Genomic DNA, 16,422 nt, shown 5'->3' with positions numbered 1-16,422 from the left:
TGTGTTCATAAGAGTCTTAAGATTTCGTGTCACTGAACTTTTGCTATTTGGTGTTTTGTGTTGTTTTTCGGGTATCAAAATGACCTTTTGTGTTCATATTTGTCGTTTTTCTGTGAATAAATATATTTTTTTTTTTTGCTACCGTACCTTGTCTGAGTCTACCAATCAATCTCAACGCTTGATTGGTGGACTGGCATTGAAGACGCGTATCGATTTGTAAACCAAATTCACATCGTCGTGATGCATCCTGTCAAGCAAGATGAGTTTTTTTTGGGGGGGGCGGGGGACTAATTCAAAAGTACTGAATGCTCATCATTGCAGCAGTAAAGTTCAAGAATTTAGGTTTTCATTTTTGGTGCGTCTGCTTCCCTGCACGAACGTAAGATGTCCTGTCAGGTATTGATTTTGAGCAACACGAGGCCTCGCAAGCCGACATCCCAAGATCGCGGTGGCCGTTTCCGAAGCGGAAGACTTATTTTGAGAACAGCGTGAGCGCTCATCAATTATTCATGTCATCAAATGCATTCCGCCGAGATGGTGAATTTAAATGCGCGCTTCCAGAAATAACAATCAAACAAAACACGACTCGTCACACCGTCAGATATTAGCCCAGCGGTTGGGCAAAGTCTGTAAATGGGACTGCGAATGCTTACCTTGTCGTTAGTTGTGGCCCCGTGAGTGACCGATGACCATTCCGGAAGCGCAGTCTGACGCCTGACGTCAGTGGCGAGAGACTCAAGTTTCACGAGGCCCTGAACGGGAGAAGCGATAGAGAACATGGATGGACGGATAAATGGCCCAGCGCCACTGGTCCTTTCATTGGTCCCGCCGAGCACGTCTATGATCGTGTTGAACTAATTGAGCCATTATGTGGGTGATTTCAATGCACAGGGTGGGCCGGAATTCGTCCATGGAATGGAAAATGCCATCCGTGGGCGACTCATAACCATTCTCGCCCTTTTAGCAATGGATATTGGAACACAAACGGTGCAAGATGAGATATTTTGCCACATGATATGGTACTCGGTGTCATATAATCCCCCTGGTGGCCAAGGCCAGAATTGAAATGAAGCACGATGAATGGCATGAAAGCCTTGTGATATGTCCACTGTTTCATTCTTTCAAATCGTTGTCATTATATTATTATTCTGTTTTCATTCCGAGTACAAGATTTTACAGCGTTATCTTCCTGGGGAAAAAATAAAATTGCAAACAATTTGTTGGGATTTTGAGGGAGGCTGGAACGGATTAAAGCATTTTCCATTCATTTCAATGGGAAAAGGCCACTTGAGATACGAGTCCTTTAACTCATTCACTCCCAAAGACGATTTTAAACGTCTTTTCAGACTTGGTCTAGACTTGACTGGTACTGAATGAGTTAAATGACTCATACGCTTAATAATAATTATTATTTATTAATAATAATAATTCTCATATGCTTAACGATGTGCAGAGCAAATCAACGGACCCATCTGTCCATTTTATTTATTGAATTTTTAATTAATTTTTGATTAATTTAATTTTTAAATTAATTTATTATTTTTATTATTAACAAAATTAATAATAATAAAATATTATTATTATTATTAATAATAATTCTCATACGCTTAAAGCTGTGTATCATATTTTGGGATGTGCAGAGCAAATCAACGGACCCATCTGTCCATTTTATTTATTGAATTTTTAATTAATTTTTGATTAATTTAATTTTTAATTAATTTATTAATTTTATTATTAACAATAAATAATAATAATAAAATATTATTATTAAATTAAATTATTATTAAATAATAATATTTTATTATTATTAATAATAATTCTCATACGCTTAAAGCTGTGTATCGTATTTTGGGATGTGCAGAGCAAATCAACGGACCCATCTGTCCATTTTATTTATTGAATTTGTAATTAATTTAATTAATTTATTAATTTTATTATTAACAATAAATAATAATAATAATAAAATAGTATTATTATTAATAATTCTCATATGCTTAAAGCCGTGTATCGTATTTTGGGATGTGCAGAGCAAATCAACGGACCCATCTGTCCATTTTATTTATTTAATTTGTAATTAATTTAATTAATTTATTAATTTTATTATTAACAATAAATAATAATAATAATAATAATTATTATTAATAATAATTCTCATACGCTTAAAGCCGTGTATGGTATTTTGGGATGTCCAGAGCAAATCAACGGACCCATCTGTCCATTTTAAACCCTCAAACGAGGCCCACGTGTACGAAGGTGTGTCACGTCTGTCTTTCCGAAAGCCAAAAAGCCAACGGAGACTTGCTGCAACTGATCACGGCGGCCGCAGTCGAGATGAGCCCTCAGGGAGAAAAAGAGGCGGCGATGTTTTGGTCTTTATAACCGTTCTGTTACCCCGTTGTAGACGCACACGCATCCGTTTTAGAAGGCAGGTGACTCCGCGAGCCAAAAGTGACGCAACTCGGGCCAGAAAAGATCGCCGAGGAGCAGGTTCGAGCTCCCGTTGATGGTGGAAAAAAAGTTGGAGCCCATTTATCTTGCCGTCTTCTTTATTTTTATTTTTTTACATATATTCGTAAAACCTGAAAGGGGGTGTGTAGACTTTCTACAGCCACTATAAATTTGAAATCCCCGCGCGATCGTTTTTTGCCGTATCTTTGCAGGAAGAAAGTTGGATTTTATTTTGCCAAAAGTCTTATTATCAAAGAGATTTTTCCATAATAAAAGGAGAATTATATTATATGTTGCTCATTTAGGCTTGAAGTAGCAACCCGGCGCACATTTCACTCGGGACGATAAAGTTGATCCAATCCAATCCAATTTCCCGAGTTGGCTCCACAAAAAAAATTCTCAACTCTTGTTTGACTTCACACAAAATCGTGTCGAGAGCCATGAAAGTCTGAAGACCCCCCACCACCCCGCCTGAATTTGTCTTCCATTTTGTTTTGAGGCAGCCATCTTGGACAAAGTCCAAAAATTGTACTTTGATCAACTGTGACTTAGAAAATTGGCCCAAATGAGCGGCAACGGGAAGCGAGCACACTCGACAGATGGGAGACGCTCAATCGCCAAGATTTTGTTGCCTCGGCCATCACCGGCTCATTTCAGACTTCTTTTGAAGATCCAATTATTTTCTTTTCCAATCTGGAAACGGCCCGGCCCCACCTTACCTCTCGGAGCTTGTCCGCCCCCCTTCCGCACCCGTTGTATCGAATTGTGCTCTTGAGTTACGCTTGAGTTGAGTGAATGCTAAAACAATTAGCATGTTGTCGCTTTAGAAATAAAGCGACACCAACGCAGATTTCATCCGTTGGTGTTTGTTGAAATGAGGTCGAGTGAGGCGCCTTCGTAGCTGTTGCGATGACGTCACGTATAATATTTATTTTTCAACAGAAATCACGGTCCACGAACTGCTGAAAGTGTGTGTGTGGGGGGTGCGGGGGTGGGGGGGGCTCCACTCTTTTCATTTGATTTCAATGATGTGTAAATGACGTCAGGGCGCTGTCCTGCGGCTACCGAGGCGAACGCAGCCAAGCGCAGCTGTGGCCAGCCAAATAAATAAATCCATGCCGCGGAACAAAGATTTTAATTCTGCAAATGTTGGCGCGCGGGATCATGCGCAAACACCGCCTCGGCTCACGCACGGAACACTGAACAGTGTTCCCTTTTTTTTTTTTTTTTTTTTTTTACCCAAAATGCATCACAAGGCTGCACAAGGGGTTGTCATCTTCTCCGCCCCAGAAAGGTCGCGCCTGGTTACCTCGCCCTTGACGGCAACAAACGGATTGGATGAATGTACACAACGCCGATCATTTCATTCCCAGACGAGGATTTTGGTGGCACCTGTGTCAACCAAAAGAGCAAGCTGTTCACTCAGATGATCGCCAGTGTGTGAAAAAAAAAAAAAACTCGACCGGGATTTCAGATTAGAGGTAAAATCTTAAACCCGAGCCCAAAAATGTCAATCTTTGCTTTGGGTCCGGCTTCTCACTCGCTGGCATGTTTTTAATCACTACTTGTAGATGTTTATAAAAATGTGTACTAAAACAACGTGTGGATACTAAACTAAGGAATACTTGTTTTAAAATAAATAATTTGGATAAAATAGAGAAAGCGTTATAATATAATTGATATTTAATTATTAAACAGGAGCTGCGGGATCGGACACTTTAAGACTTAAAGTGCCGCGCTAGATTCTTAAGGACTACTGCCGCTGTGGTTTATGGCCCGATTTTCAACACGGCCTTAAATTTTTCCCGTCAACTCTTAAAAATGTCCGCCAATGATGGAAAATTGTCTGTTAATGTACCCTCTGCACATTTTGTTACAAAAGACAGGCTTTAATTTGTTTTCATAAATCACCCCTCCTCCTGCCGAGTCCTCACAATTAAAATGTGAAATTTCAGGTTTGCTTCGGGCTCGGGCCTGCAAATCGAGTGCATTGGTTGGGCTCGGGCCGGATCGGGCTGGATTTTTTTTTTTAGACCCGATTTTACCGCTATTTCAGATGAAAATGTGATTGGATCCGAATTGAAGTTGGTGCAATAAATGCTATATTTTAACGCTAACCCTCAAACTGACACGTTCATTTTCCGTGTTTTCACTGTACAGAAAAATCCGAGTGCAGGGTGGAAAAAGGAGGACACTGATGGATTCTTCCGCGCCTCATTGAGCGTCCGCTTTACAAGACAAACACTCCGAGGGAGAGCGGCAACCATTTTCACAAGAATGCGTCTTAACATCGAGCGATGAACACCAAGGCGAGGCTTGAGAGATTCTTGCCAACCCTTTTTGAAACCCCGTGCAAGTTCTCAGTTCTTAAACGTTAGCCTTTTGAGAGCTAATCTGCGCCAGGGATGCTGCTTCTTGAGAACTCCAAACTGGCTCCGCACTGTGGAGTTTTATCTTTCATTTTTCTAATGCCCACGTGCTGCGTTCCGGTACAGTGAAACTACAACGAAACCTACATGGGCAGAAAACCCCCTAATGTGAAAAAAGTCTTCATGCATGCTGCCGCTGCTCAACCCATATTGTTTTGTGTTTATTGTTATTGTAAAGTGTCCGTGGGTGTCTTGAAAGGAGCTTATAAATAAAATGTATTATTATTATTATGGCGGCCCGGTAGTCCAGTGGTTAGCACGTCGGCTTCACAGTGCAGAGGTACCGGGTTCGATTCCAGCTCCGGCCTCCCTGTGCGGAGTTTGCATGTTCTCCCCGCGTGGGTTTTCTCCGGGTGCTCCGGTTTCCTCCTACATACCAAAAATATGCATGGCAGGCTGATTGAACACTCTAAATTGTCCCTAGGTGTGAGTGTGAGCGTGGATGGTGTTCGTCTCTGTGTGCCCTGTGATTGGCTGGCAACTGATCCAGGGTGTCCCCCGCCTACTGCCCGGAGACAGCTGGGATAGGCTCCAGCACCCCCCGCGACCCTAGTGAGGATCAAGCGGTTCGGAAGATGAATGAATGAATGATGAATATTATTATTATTATTACCACTCTCCTGCCCCCCATACAACGAAAAAAAAAAAAACACCTGTTGCGTTATACGAAATCTTTTTCTCTGCTCTAGCCTCTCGAACAGATTCATTACAATGAAGTCTAATCCCTCAATTTGTGTGTGTGTGTGTGTTTACATCTGAGATCAAATTTGCTACAATGAAAAACCCCCTGTTGTGAAAAATGACTTGCTGCAAACATGATTTCGTTGTAGAGGAGTTTCACTATATTGAACTTGATGACATGGGCGAGGCGGTATACAATCGTGGCAATCTGCGAAAGCAGACAGGTCATCACAATGCTCAAAAAAAGGCCGACCGGTTTTCCTCATGATCGCAAATCGCCGATGTTGTGTGCATTTAGCGCACGGAGGAAATGTTAGCGCTCATTGAGCAGCCCTTTGCTTTGTGATCGAGCGGATTCAGATTGTCAGCTTGTTGAACAGGTCATCGGCCACATTCATCGTAGAACGAGTTTTGAAACGATTTATATTACCGGTCTTTATTTATCGTACCAAAAAAAAAAAGGTGAGTTGACTGTGGACCTGCCGGAGTCGAGTGCAGGCGTGTCCTCGAGTTGCCTTGCGAAAGCACCAAGCAAACGGGGGCCATTTTCACCCCTGCTGTTGCCTGACGCTAACTCACTTGGAGGTTGCTTCCAGCAAATGAACCTTCTCACCCAACCCCGGCGGCCGCCGCTTAACCCAGAACTATCGCAACCGGGCAATATTTCCGGGCCTGCGTGATGCCAGACTTCCTGCAAGAGGTCTGATCAGGACTTCTTACAGCTCCCCTGCTCTAAATGCTGCCATTTCCTCTTCGGCTCCATACATGCATAATGCGCATCATTTGTCATGCGCGTGCAAATGTTGAAGCATATTGAGGACCCGCAGACCATGCTCTCGAGGGCCTTTGTGATCAATTACGGATCCTGTATTTATTTTTTTTTTTAATCACACTTAAGTGCATCCGGCGCCCTGTGACACGAACATCCAATTCTGTCGATGGCGTCCTTTAAATAGAGCTTCAACATTGCAGTCCATATCCATAGATCGTAATTCATTCATTCATTCATCGTCCGAGCCGCTTGATCCTCACTAGGGTCGCGGGGGGTGCAGGAGCCTATCCCAGCCGACTTCGGGCAGTAGGCGTGGGACACCCAGAATCGGTTGCCAGCCAATCGCAGGGCACACAGAGACGAACAACCATCCACGATCACACTCACACCTAGGGACAATTTAGAGTGTTCAATCAGCCTGCCACGCATGTTTTTGGAATGTGGGAGGAAACCGGATCACCCGGAGAAAACCCACGCAGGCCCGGGAAGAACATGCAAACTCCACACAGGGAGGCCGGAGCTGGAATCGAACCCGGTACCTCTGCACTGTGAAGCCCACGTGCTAACCACTGGACTACCGGGCCGCCTAGATCGTAATTATTATTATTATTATTATTATTAATGCTGACGTGATTTTCACTCATTTAAGACAACCCGGGAACTCTGAAAGCTGACATTGGATGTCAAAATGACTTTTGAGCACATCTCTGGGATCCCTTCCCTGGCTCTCTCGACATTTTGGAGTTCTTTTGAAGATCCTAACTTTTGTTTTCCAATCTCGAAATGGCTTGGCGACACCTAACCTCTCCGAGCTACTCCGTCCCCGGGTCGTCACGTCTGTGGACCAGACATTATTAGAGATACCGAGAAGTAAGCGCAGGCTCAGAGGAGGTGGAGCCTTTTCCGTTGCCGGTCCTGTCACGATTCTGTTTGTGACCAACAGGTGGCACTGTAGGGCTCTCCCTGCAGCTGCACACCTGTTGGTCGTTATGCAATTGTTATTAACGGCTACTCCCGTCGCGACCACTCGGTGTCGGGTCATTGTTTGTTTCTTTGTTGCCGTCATGTATATTTGTCATGTTTAGGTCATGTTTTTTGGTCATGTTTCTGTTATTGATAATGTTTTGCTGAAGTTGTGGTTTTTGCTTGCTACTTTGGATTTGTTCCGTTCTTTGGACTTTGTTTTGGATTTAGTTTTCTGTGTTTTATCAATACACTTCTTGAAGTACACCCTGCTCCTTCCTCTTGCCTGCTTTTTGGGGTCCACCACCACCTCGTAACGCGACGGGAGGTCCCTCTCTTTGGAATGTCCTCCCGCTGAATGTTCGGCAAGTGGCCAATTTTTAAAATGCGTCTCAAAAATCATTTGTATTCTTTGGCATTTGACTCAGCATGTTAGTTTGACCGTTTTTCGTTTTGTGTTACAACAGTGTGGCTTCGTAGTAAAAGAATGTGCGTTCTACACTGGCTTGCCTGCAGTCCAGACCTGTCCTCCCATCGGAAATGTATGTTGGGCAAGCTTCATCGCTGCCCATCTTTAAAAAATTCGTATCAAAACTCGTTTTTATTCTTTGGCACTTGACTCGGAATGACTGAGAATTGATCTTAGTTTGACTGTTTTGTGCTTTCTACTGTCTTGGTTATTAATTATGGTTTTATTGTTGTATATACCGGATGATATTTGCTCCATATGTTTTTAAAAAGCTACACGATGATCAAACCGGTGCAGAAGCTCAGCATGATTCCGTCTTACTCAATTCCTCATTCTTCTTCATTCATCATTCTTTCCGCCATGTCGCCGATCACGCGGCCGCCTCCTACTAAATTCCCTCCTCAAAGGCGCACGAACGGGTCGAATCAAATCAAAGCGTTTGCTTCCCCGTTTGGATTGAGTTTGGTCAGCGGAAAGCTGCCGAGGGACGGAGAGATGGCGGGACAGCGAGCGAGAAACGCATCTTCCACCAAGCGGCTTCTACCCGGCAACCAGCTCTTTGCCGCCAAGGGGCATCGTTGGCTCCTCGCACGTAGCCGTAAATAAGCGGCACCGCTGCGTTTTTTTCCCTGAAGGCAAATAATCACCTCTGTGTACGTCACTGTGTTAACTTGGATGAATGGTGCGTAAATGCGTATCATCAGCTCGTCATAAGACCTTAAAATGTATTCACACGCCCACAAATGCAAAAAGATAACAATAATAATTATTTAGAATAATATTCAAAAATAAGTAGATGATTTTTCCTCTTCTAGAGTTTTTTTTTTGTATACCTCAATTTAGAAGTGACTGGACCAATTTTTTCATGTTGGATTAATTTTGTTGGGGGTCGGGGGGGTTTAATCATCCGCTAAACGGAGATGTTTAATTCCCATAAAATGAGCCATCCAACCAGCCCGTGCCTAAGATTTAGAGTAACACGGGATTGTTGACCAGAGGTCACGCGGCTACGAACGGCGTGACCAACAGTGACAAGTCTAACCTCAGCATCCGATCATTTGTTTCAGTGATTTTCCTTATTAAGGGGAGCGTAGAAGGGAAAATAATGGACGAGCAAATGACGAACATCGTGCAGGTTTGCATCACGACTGCGCCAACTATCCAGTTCATTTTTTCACCAGCCATAGTGGAAGAGCTCACGCGGCTGTACTATCTGGCTCTCAACAGGGAGTGCGAAGATGCTGGAGGTAACAACCTTCCAACCCCCGCCCCCCGCTCCTCTTGTGTGAGTTGAGTGTGGAGTGCGAGTCAAAGAATTAGCAGTGAGGCCGACTGCGTGGCATTTGCTTCGGGGGCACAAGCGGCGGTTGCACGCAGCTGCAGTGAAAGAGAAACCGGCAGGTGTCATCCTCAGTCAGGAACTGTAAAATGGAGCGCAAGGGAGGGAGACGACTGTTGTGTGCCGTCACCGTAGTAACGCCCACATTTGCTTGTAACCCCGCCCCCTCTACCCAATTAATCAAATTGAAAACATTTTGGACGACCTTTCCTCTCACCTTCTTCAGAAAAGAAGCGAGGATATGGTTTTAAAATCCTATTTTAAAACAAAATGTACGGAATGCATTGAATAGGAGCATTGGAGGTCAAATTTTGACCATTTGAAAAATGGAGGTACATTTCCTCATTGTGGGACAAATAAAGGATATCTAAATCTTAAAGAATGGATACATTTTTTTGCACACGCACGCACGCAAAGGAAAATAGAATGGAATCAGAAAGGTCAAATATTCTCATTTGTCTAAGAAAAACCTTAAAACAGAGCTAACAAGAAAAGCAGCGACGTTGTCATTCTGGCTTGCCTTCTCGCCTACCGCCATCGTGTGGACAAGCATGGCACGTTTCTTTGCTGGAGATCAAAATATGCTGCGATGAACTAGAACAACAATTTATTGTAATCAGCCATATTCGCCTCGAACGTTTTGCGGTCGGAACTGTGACAATCCGGGTGGGAGTATTCCGATTTCATGACCCGAGTTCACTCGACGAATGGAGCCAAAACCTAACAAGTACGGCAGCCTGTGTCGAGTGACGTCTTTGGCGACGTAGATTAGAAGCGACAGTGTTGTGGTTCTTTGAAAGGGGGAGGAAAGTAAATAAAAAGAGTTTGGCAGATTGATGCTTGCTTTTTCCGCTGACTAAACCATTGTTCTGTGGAACTGGGACATTTCCTACTGTAAACATGTAAGACTTGGACCAGTTCCTTGTGTGAATCGCGATGGTGACGTCATCAAAAGACGACGGTATTGTGGTAGGGAAGGGGCGTGTAGTGGAAGCTAGGTTGAAAATATAAATGGCGCGGGAAGAGGTGGCGCACTGCCGCGATGGATGCAAGAAACCGGCCGTTTACTTCTCTTACTGGGCTTTTAGCGGAACATTTTTGAATGCTAAAACACGGCGCCGCAAAATTAGAATCATTCAGCCTATCGAACATCAAACGAGCCACTGCGCGACACAAGACGAGTCAGCAAACGTTATTGACTCGTTCAACGACCGGTGCCGTATGCGACGTCGGATGGGAGGATGTCCAATGGCAAGATCATCGCCAACACTCCGCTGGCCGTCGACTTCTGGCATCTTCGCAGATGTCCAGAGAGCAGACTCTTCTTCCTGTCGCACATGCACAGCGACCACACGGTCGGCCTGACGTCAACATGGGCGGACCGACCCATCTACTGCTCCCCGGTAACCGCTTCGCTGGTCAAAGTCAAGCTGCGGGTGAGAGCTCTCTCATCTTTGCTGGACGGTGGTGGGGGGTGGGCATGCACACGCTGGGTGAATTGCCTACTTTAAATGAGACTCCCGGATACAAGCGGCCGAAATGAGTTTTCTCCGGAGGGTGTCCGGGCTCTCCCTTAGAGATAAGGTGAGAAGCTCAGTCATCCGGGAGGGGCTCAGAGTCGAGCCGCTTCTCCTCCACATCGAGAGGAGCCAGATGAGGTGGCTCGGGCATCTGATTCGGATGCCCCCTGAGCGCCTCCCCGGTGAGGTGTTCCGGTCATGTCCCACCGGGAGGAGACCCCGAGGAAGACCCAGGACACGCTGGAGAGACTATGTCACCCAGCTTGCCTGGGAACGACTCGGGATCACCCGGGGAGAGCTGGAAGAAGTAGCTAGGGAGAGGGAAGTCTGGGCTTCCCTGCTAAAGCTGTTGCCCCCGCGACCCGGCTCCGGATAAGCGGTAGATGATGGATGGATGGATGGATAAATGAGACTATCAAATTTGAAACCACTTACCATGTCTCCTTACTGACTTGTTTAGTGGAACGCTTAAATCAAAATACAATTAACAGGCCTTTGTCAGATTAATAAAACAAACATCTATTTGGGAGGGATGTCTAGTTCTTGGTAATCGTACTGTTGTGCCCTTCTTTTACACTTGTTAATTGTGTATGAAATTTATTTTGTGTTCTTCGCCTGGCTGACGTGTATGAAAAAAAAATGGGGCATGTAACTATAAAAATAGAATTCACAACCACAATCCCAGAAGGGAGGGTGTGCACACTTGTGCAATTGTATTATCACAGTTTGTTTCCGCTTGCCATCAAAGTTTTGGGCTGTTGAGTTGTACAGGTAATGGGTCACATTAATGGCGCCGATGCCATTTTTTTTTCTCTCACAAAAACCTGGCATGTGAACGTGGGCGTGTCCACTTTTTTTTTTTTCGTTGTGTGCAGGTGAAGGAAAAGTGGATCCACCCATTGGAGATTGGCGACTCGTACCTCCTGCCCCTGGATGACATTGGCAAAGAAAACATGACCGTCACACTGATCGACGCCAACCACTGTCCCGGTGCGGTCATGTTCCTCTTCGAGGGCTACTTTGGCACCATTCTATACACCGGTGAGCGTCTCGACACACCGCGAATGAAACCTAAATGATCGTTAATACTCTGTAATGTGTCGTTTTTGTCACGGTAATTGTGCTGGGAAATGTTCATATCGTTTCATGTTTACAGTGATCCCTCGCTGTTTCGCGGCTCGTTTATCACTGATTTTTTTCCCAAACATATTCATTAAAAAAAATTAAAAAAAAATTTTTTTTTTCATATACTTGGAGTACAGTACTGTCTTCTCACTGACTTAAAATGTCTGCTACATGGTTAATTCAGGTGACTTCCGATATTCCCCATCAATGCTGCGCGAGCTGTGCCTGGTAACCAACGGCGTTATCGATGTGCTGTACTTGGACGACACCAACTGTGACCCCAACCGCAGCATCCCGTCAAGAAAGCAAGCCACGCAGCAAATCAAGGAGATCATTCGCAGCCACCCGGACCACACCGTTGTCTTAGGTGGGAGGGGGGGGTTGTTTGTTTGTTTTCCCACTGCTTAAATGCTCCAAAACATTTTGTGATTTGAAACATTGAATTTGTTATCGGAAAAGCAAATGACCGCGACCTTATTTATTCAAAACGGGTTTTGAGAACTTGCAAGAAATTGTGAGTTGGATGAATTGTCCAGTCGCAAGGTGTGTTGACTGAGCGTGTCGCTCACCTCCCCTGTGCTGCCTCGCAGGTCTCTACACCCTGGGCAAGGAGTCTCTGTTGGTGGAGCTCGCCATGGAGTTTCAAACCTGGATCGAGGTGAGTTTTGACAGGATGGAGACCCTCAGAGTGCTCGGGCTGCCCGACGTCTTCACCACCGACCGGGGCGCCGGTCGCATCCGCGTCGTGGAGCAGAGAGAGATCTCCTTTGCCGCCATGTGCCGGTGGAACAGCGAGCAACCCACGTTGGCCATCTATCCCACCAGCAGGCCCCTCCCACTCTTCCACCCCAAACTGCACGTGGTGCCCTACTCGGACCACTCGTCTTATCAGGAGCTGGTGGACTTTGTCTCCGGACTCAAGCCTTCCTCCCTGTTGCCCATCGTTGGCAACGGCATCCCGGCAAGCCTCTCCGGCTTATTACCCCGCAAAAGGCGCGAAGTCCTGGTGCCCGAGTCGGTGCAGCGCTACATGAGGAGGCTGCCGGAGAACTGGAGCAGATCGTCAGGAAACCTTCGGCGCCAATATGTTCGACCGCCGGTGCCTAAAGGAGTGGTGTTTGACTCCCCCGGGGAGCGTCCGGGTCCGGTTTCTTCTTCCTCCTCCTCCGAGATGGACACGGACAGCGATTGCAGCCTGGCGGAATCCCGCGAGGAGTTCACCTTTTACAAAAGCGGTCGAGAACCCTCGGACACGTGGAAGCTAAACCTCGTGCACCCCATCCCGGAAGAGATCTTGACGGCGCAACGGGTGCCGTTCAGTCAACTCAGCCAGAGCAATTTCGGCCCTCTGGAAATCCTGCAGGACGCGGGTAGCGGCCTAGCAGCGCCGCGGCGACGCCCCACCGAGGAGGCCACGGCGAGCGCGACTCCCGGGACCCCCGCTCGGGACGACGACTCGAGTGCGTCCGAGGGTGGCTCTGCACCCCTCGACGCTTTGAACGATTTCGTCGCCTCGTCCGGTTCATTTCGGATTTCGGAGGCTCACCTGGAACGGCTTGAAAATGACATTTTGAAGCAGGCGCTTTTCCCGCCGGAGGACTTAAAGCCGTGCCGCCCTCTGAAGAGCGTCATGCGCGTGGTTTCCCTCTGTCCCGTACGCAAGCCTGATGTGCCATGAGTGTGTTTTTGCTGTTCAACCGAGCGCGCCATTTTTTAACCTTTGCTCAGCCAATTTATTTGACGTGATAAAAAGCTCACACGGCACGCCACCGAGCAGAAAAGTTACGTGAAAGGAAAAACCCACAACAATCACTTGCACGGCTCGACACTGACAAAATTAATAATAAATTAAAATGGACGGACTATTAAACACTGAGAATCAGGCATCGGTATATTTTTACGTCCCACCAACCAAATGACCTTGATAAAACTCGTTAAAATGGCCTGCAGAAAAATTAATGACGGTACGCCTAGTGAGATATTTACATGCGCGCCCATAACTGCCATCAAACAATTTGACAAGATGTATCCTCTGTTCTCATTTTGGGGAAAGAGACGATTCATCCGTCTACCCCAAATTCTACAGTGATACCTCGCCGTTCATTAATGGCGGCCTTGGTGCATCGCGGATTTTTTCAATTATATTCATTTAAAAAAAAATGCCGCAAAAAAGAACGCAATAGGCAGTGAAAGTCAGCAAAACAACAGCGAGTCACGTAGAGCAACACATACATGTTTACTGTATTTCGTTATTCATTCACTAACATAACTTATACATGTTTAAATATATTAGTATATAGCATTAAATAATGTTAATTACTAGAAACGTGCATGTATACCCTTAAAGTTGGCCGTATAAATATTATTTATACTCGTACACATGTTAGTTCGCGGATTTCCGTTAGTCTCGGATGGTTTCTGTCCCCATTAACCGTGATAAACGAGGGATTACTGTATATCCGTTTTAGCTTCCTGTTTCTCTTGCATTGTGTCCATATAGCCTTCAGATGGCAGTATTGTGCAACCTATTCCAAGCAACCGCGCGATCGTCTTCATTCCAGTGTAATTTGAAGGTTTTGCCCTTTTTTAATGCAGGGAAACGTGGAGGCCTTGTGAGAAAAGGTGACACCGCACGGCAAACGTCATTTGTAGCCACATGTTGATTGATTGATTTATTTTAAACTCGAGGTATGTGCTTCAAAGCCGCGCATATTTGAGTTTGGAGGAGCTTTCAGCACCACGGGCAGCTCTCGGAGGACTCCCGGCACCGTGGAGTGATTCTGCTCTCGTTCTTTTGAGTTGCCGAGCCTTGAGAATGAGGAAAAGCACAAAGGAAGTCTCGAGTCTTGGTGGAAAATGAAGAGCGGCGTGCCGTTTTCTTTTGAAGTCAAAACTCGGAGAGATTGCGTCTCGGCTCCTTTCATTTGCAACTGAACGTTGCGACGCGTCGACCGAGCTGCGTGGGCGAAGAGCAACGACTGAGGGCTCACCACAGCTGATAGCAGAGGTCGCCGACGTGAGAAGAAGGAGGGGGAAAAAAGGCGGTTTCCGCTCTTTGCTGCGCCCACGCGCCGGCAGCGGCTGTTATCACGTCCGCTCACAGAGCTCGGCTGCTTTTGGTTGGCCCTCCGGCTGTGTTTGTGGCGGTTTGAGATGACAGACACGCACATGAATGTGTCGTGTGGAGGAACGGGGTCGACCGAGGGAACAGATTGAGATGAAGACGGAGTAGGAAGAAAATAATCGGAATTCCCTTGGAATGATCCGGATTGTAAAACACAGAAATAGGCAGTCGGCTTTGCAAGGTGAAAATTAATCTGTGGAGGTTCTGACAGACGACAAGGAAGGCAGAAAATGTGCAGTCCAGGTGACCCGAACCCCGGGCTCCGTCATTGTTGCCTTTGATTGCTACCTTTTGAAAGTATTGATTTTTCACGTGTCAACTAAAATCATTCAACGGACCGCACTTTCATTCAAGGCCTTTCTTAAATACACTCGCCTTTCGTCACGATCGTTCAAGTTGAGGTTTACGTCAGGTTTCTTTTTGTATTTGTTCGCGTCGCGCACATGGGTTAGTTGCTAACGCTTTCCATGTTTAACTCCACTAAAGCAGGAATATGAATAGACATACTTTATATTTTGATTACAAAAAAAAATGTTTCTCCGAAGTGAGATCCTGACCAGCGTCTAACCCGGAAGTGTGACGTCATTTCGAGGACGCCAATAACAGAGTACACTTCGTAAAGTGTACAAACACAAAGCCAGTCCAAAATCAATTCGGAAAGCGACGTTTCAAATTGATTATCTGAGGGTATCCTGGCGTTTGAGGGGTTCTAAGAAGAGGAGGTTGTCGTCAAGATGCGTGTTGGACCGTACATGAACTTTATTCAATGATGGCGGAAGTGACGCAACAGCACACCTGCTTCCCGCCGTCGCGTCAGAGCTCCGAGGAATGCGCTGGTGAGTCGCATCAGATTGATAGTCCAGAGTCATTCGCAATTCCATATTAATATTTCAATGCGTTTTTCTCTTGCTGCTGTGTGGTGTGCTTAAATAGTTCCCCTTGATTGTTCAGAGCGCACATCTTGTTCATGTCATTATTTTTCATCTATTCGACTCCATTAGTGTCGCGAGCCCGCCGTTCACGGGGGCCGCCATTTGCGTTTGTATTGCCCAGTCACGTCTTTGCTGCTTGTGATGTGTTCAATGACACTCTGTAAACGAGAGCGAATGTTTTCTTTTTCTTTTTTTGCGGCGAATACAGTCAAATCTCGTTAAAACGTACCTGGAGGGACACAACGAATTTGTACGTCACAACGGTAGTTCGTTGTAATCCTTTCCAACATTTGATTGGCCCATTTGATTAATTTTTAAAACCCGAAAAATATTTTTTCTTTGTTATTTTTAAACCTTTTTTTCATGACAACTCCAAATGTCTATAAAAACTGCTGATAAACATACAGCATGACTTTTCCACACAAAAAGAATAAAACACACACACACGCTGGAAAAATGGCAAAAATACCCCATAATATTCTGAACTAAAATTGTAAATTGTTTAAAAATCTGTAAATATGTGAATAACATTTTGAGTGAGTTGATATGTGTGAAAAAAACGTTGCAAAATAAACTCTTGGACTTGATGTTGTTTTCTTGTTAAACAATTTTGTGCCATC

At 45.4% G+C, this 16,422-nt stretch overlaps 1 protein-coding gene and 1 long non-coding RNA gene across 2 annotated transcripts in view; both read left to right on the top strand.

Annotated features, from left to right (window-relative positions):
* Positions 1-16,422, top strand: part of LOC127594131 (uncharacterized) — a 105,063-nt gene that overhangs the window by 17,218 nt on the left and 71,423 nt on the right. The window lies entirely within an intron of this gene.
* dclre1b (DNA cross-link repair 1B) lies at positions 9,919-13,628 on the top strand. The gene is made up of 4 exons (XM_052055047.1): positions 9,919-10,537; positions 11,497-11,662; positions 11,931-12,113; positions 12,337-13,628. Exons 1-4 carry the CDS (start codon positions 10,343-10,345, stop codon positions 13,422-13,424), a joined length of 1,632 nt encoding a protein of 543 aa, XP_051911007.1. The 5' UTR covers positions 9,919-10,342; the 3' UTR covers positions 13,425-13,628.

This window comes from Hippocampus zosterae, chromosome 2 (assembly GCF_025434085.1).
Source record: "Hippocampus zosterae strain Florida chromosome 2, ASM2543408v3, whole genome shotgun sequence".
Taxonomy (NCBI): domain Eukaryota; kingdom Metazoa; phylum Chordata; class Actinopteri; order Syngnathiformes; family Syngnathidae; genus Hippocampus; species Hippocampus zosterae.
This window is presented reverse-complemented; position numbering and strand designations above follow the sequence as displayed.

Coding starts and splice junctions, on each gene's coding strand:
- dclre1b (XM_052055047.1), top strand. CDS start 10,343: ATGTCCAATGGCAAGATCATCGCCAACACTCCGCTGGCCGTCGACTTC. Junction 10,538..11,496: donor TGGTCAAAGTCAAGCTGCGG/GTGAGAGCTCTC, acceptor CGTTGTGTGCAG/GTGAAGGAAAAGTGGATCCA. Junction 12,114..12,336: donor GGACCACACCGTTGTCTTAG/GTGGGAGGGGGG, acceptor GCTGCCTCGCAG/GTCTCTACACCCTGGGCAAG.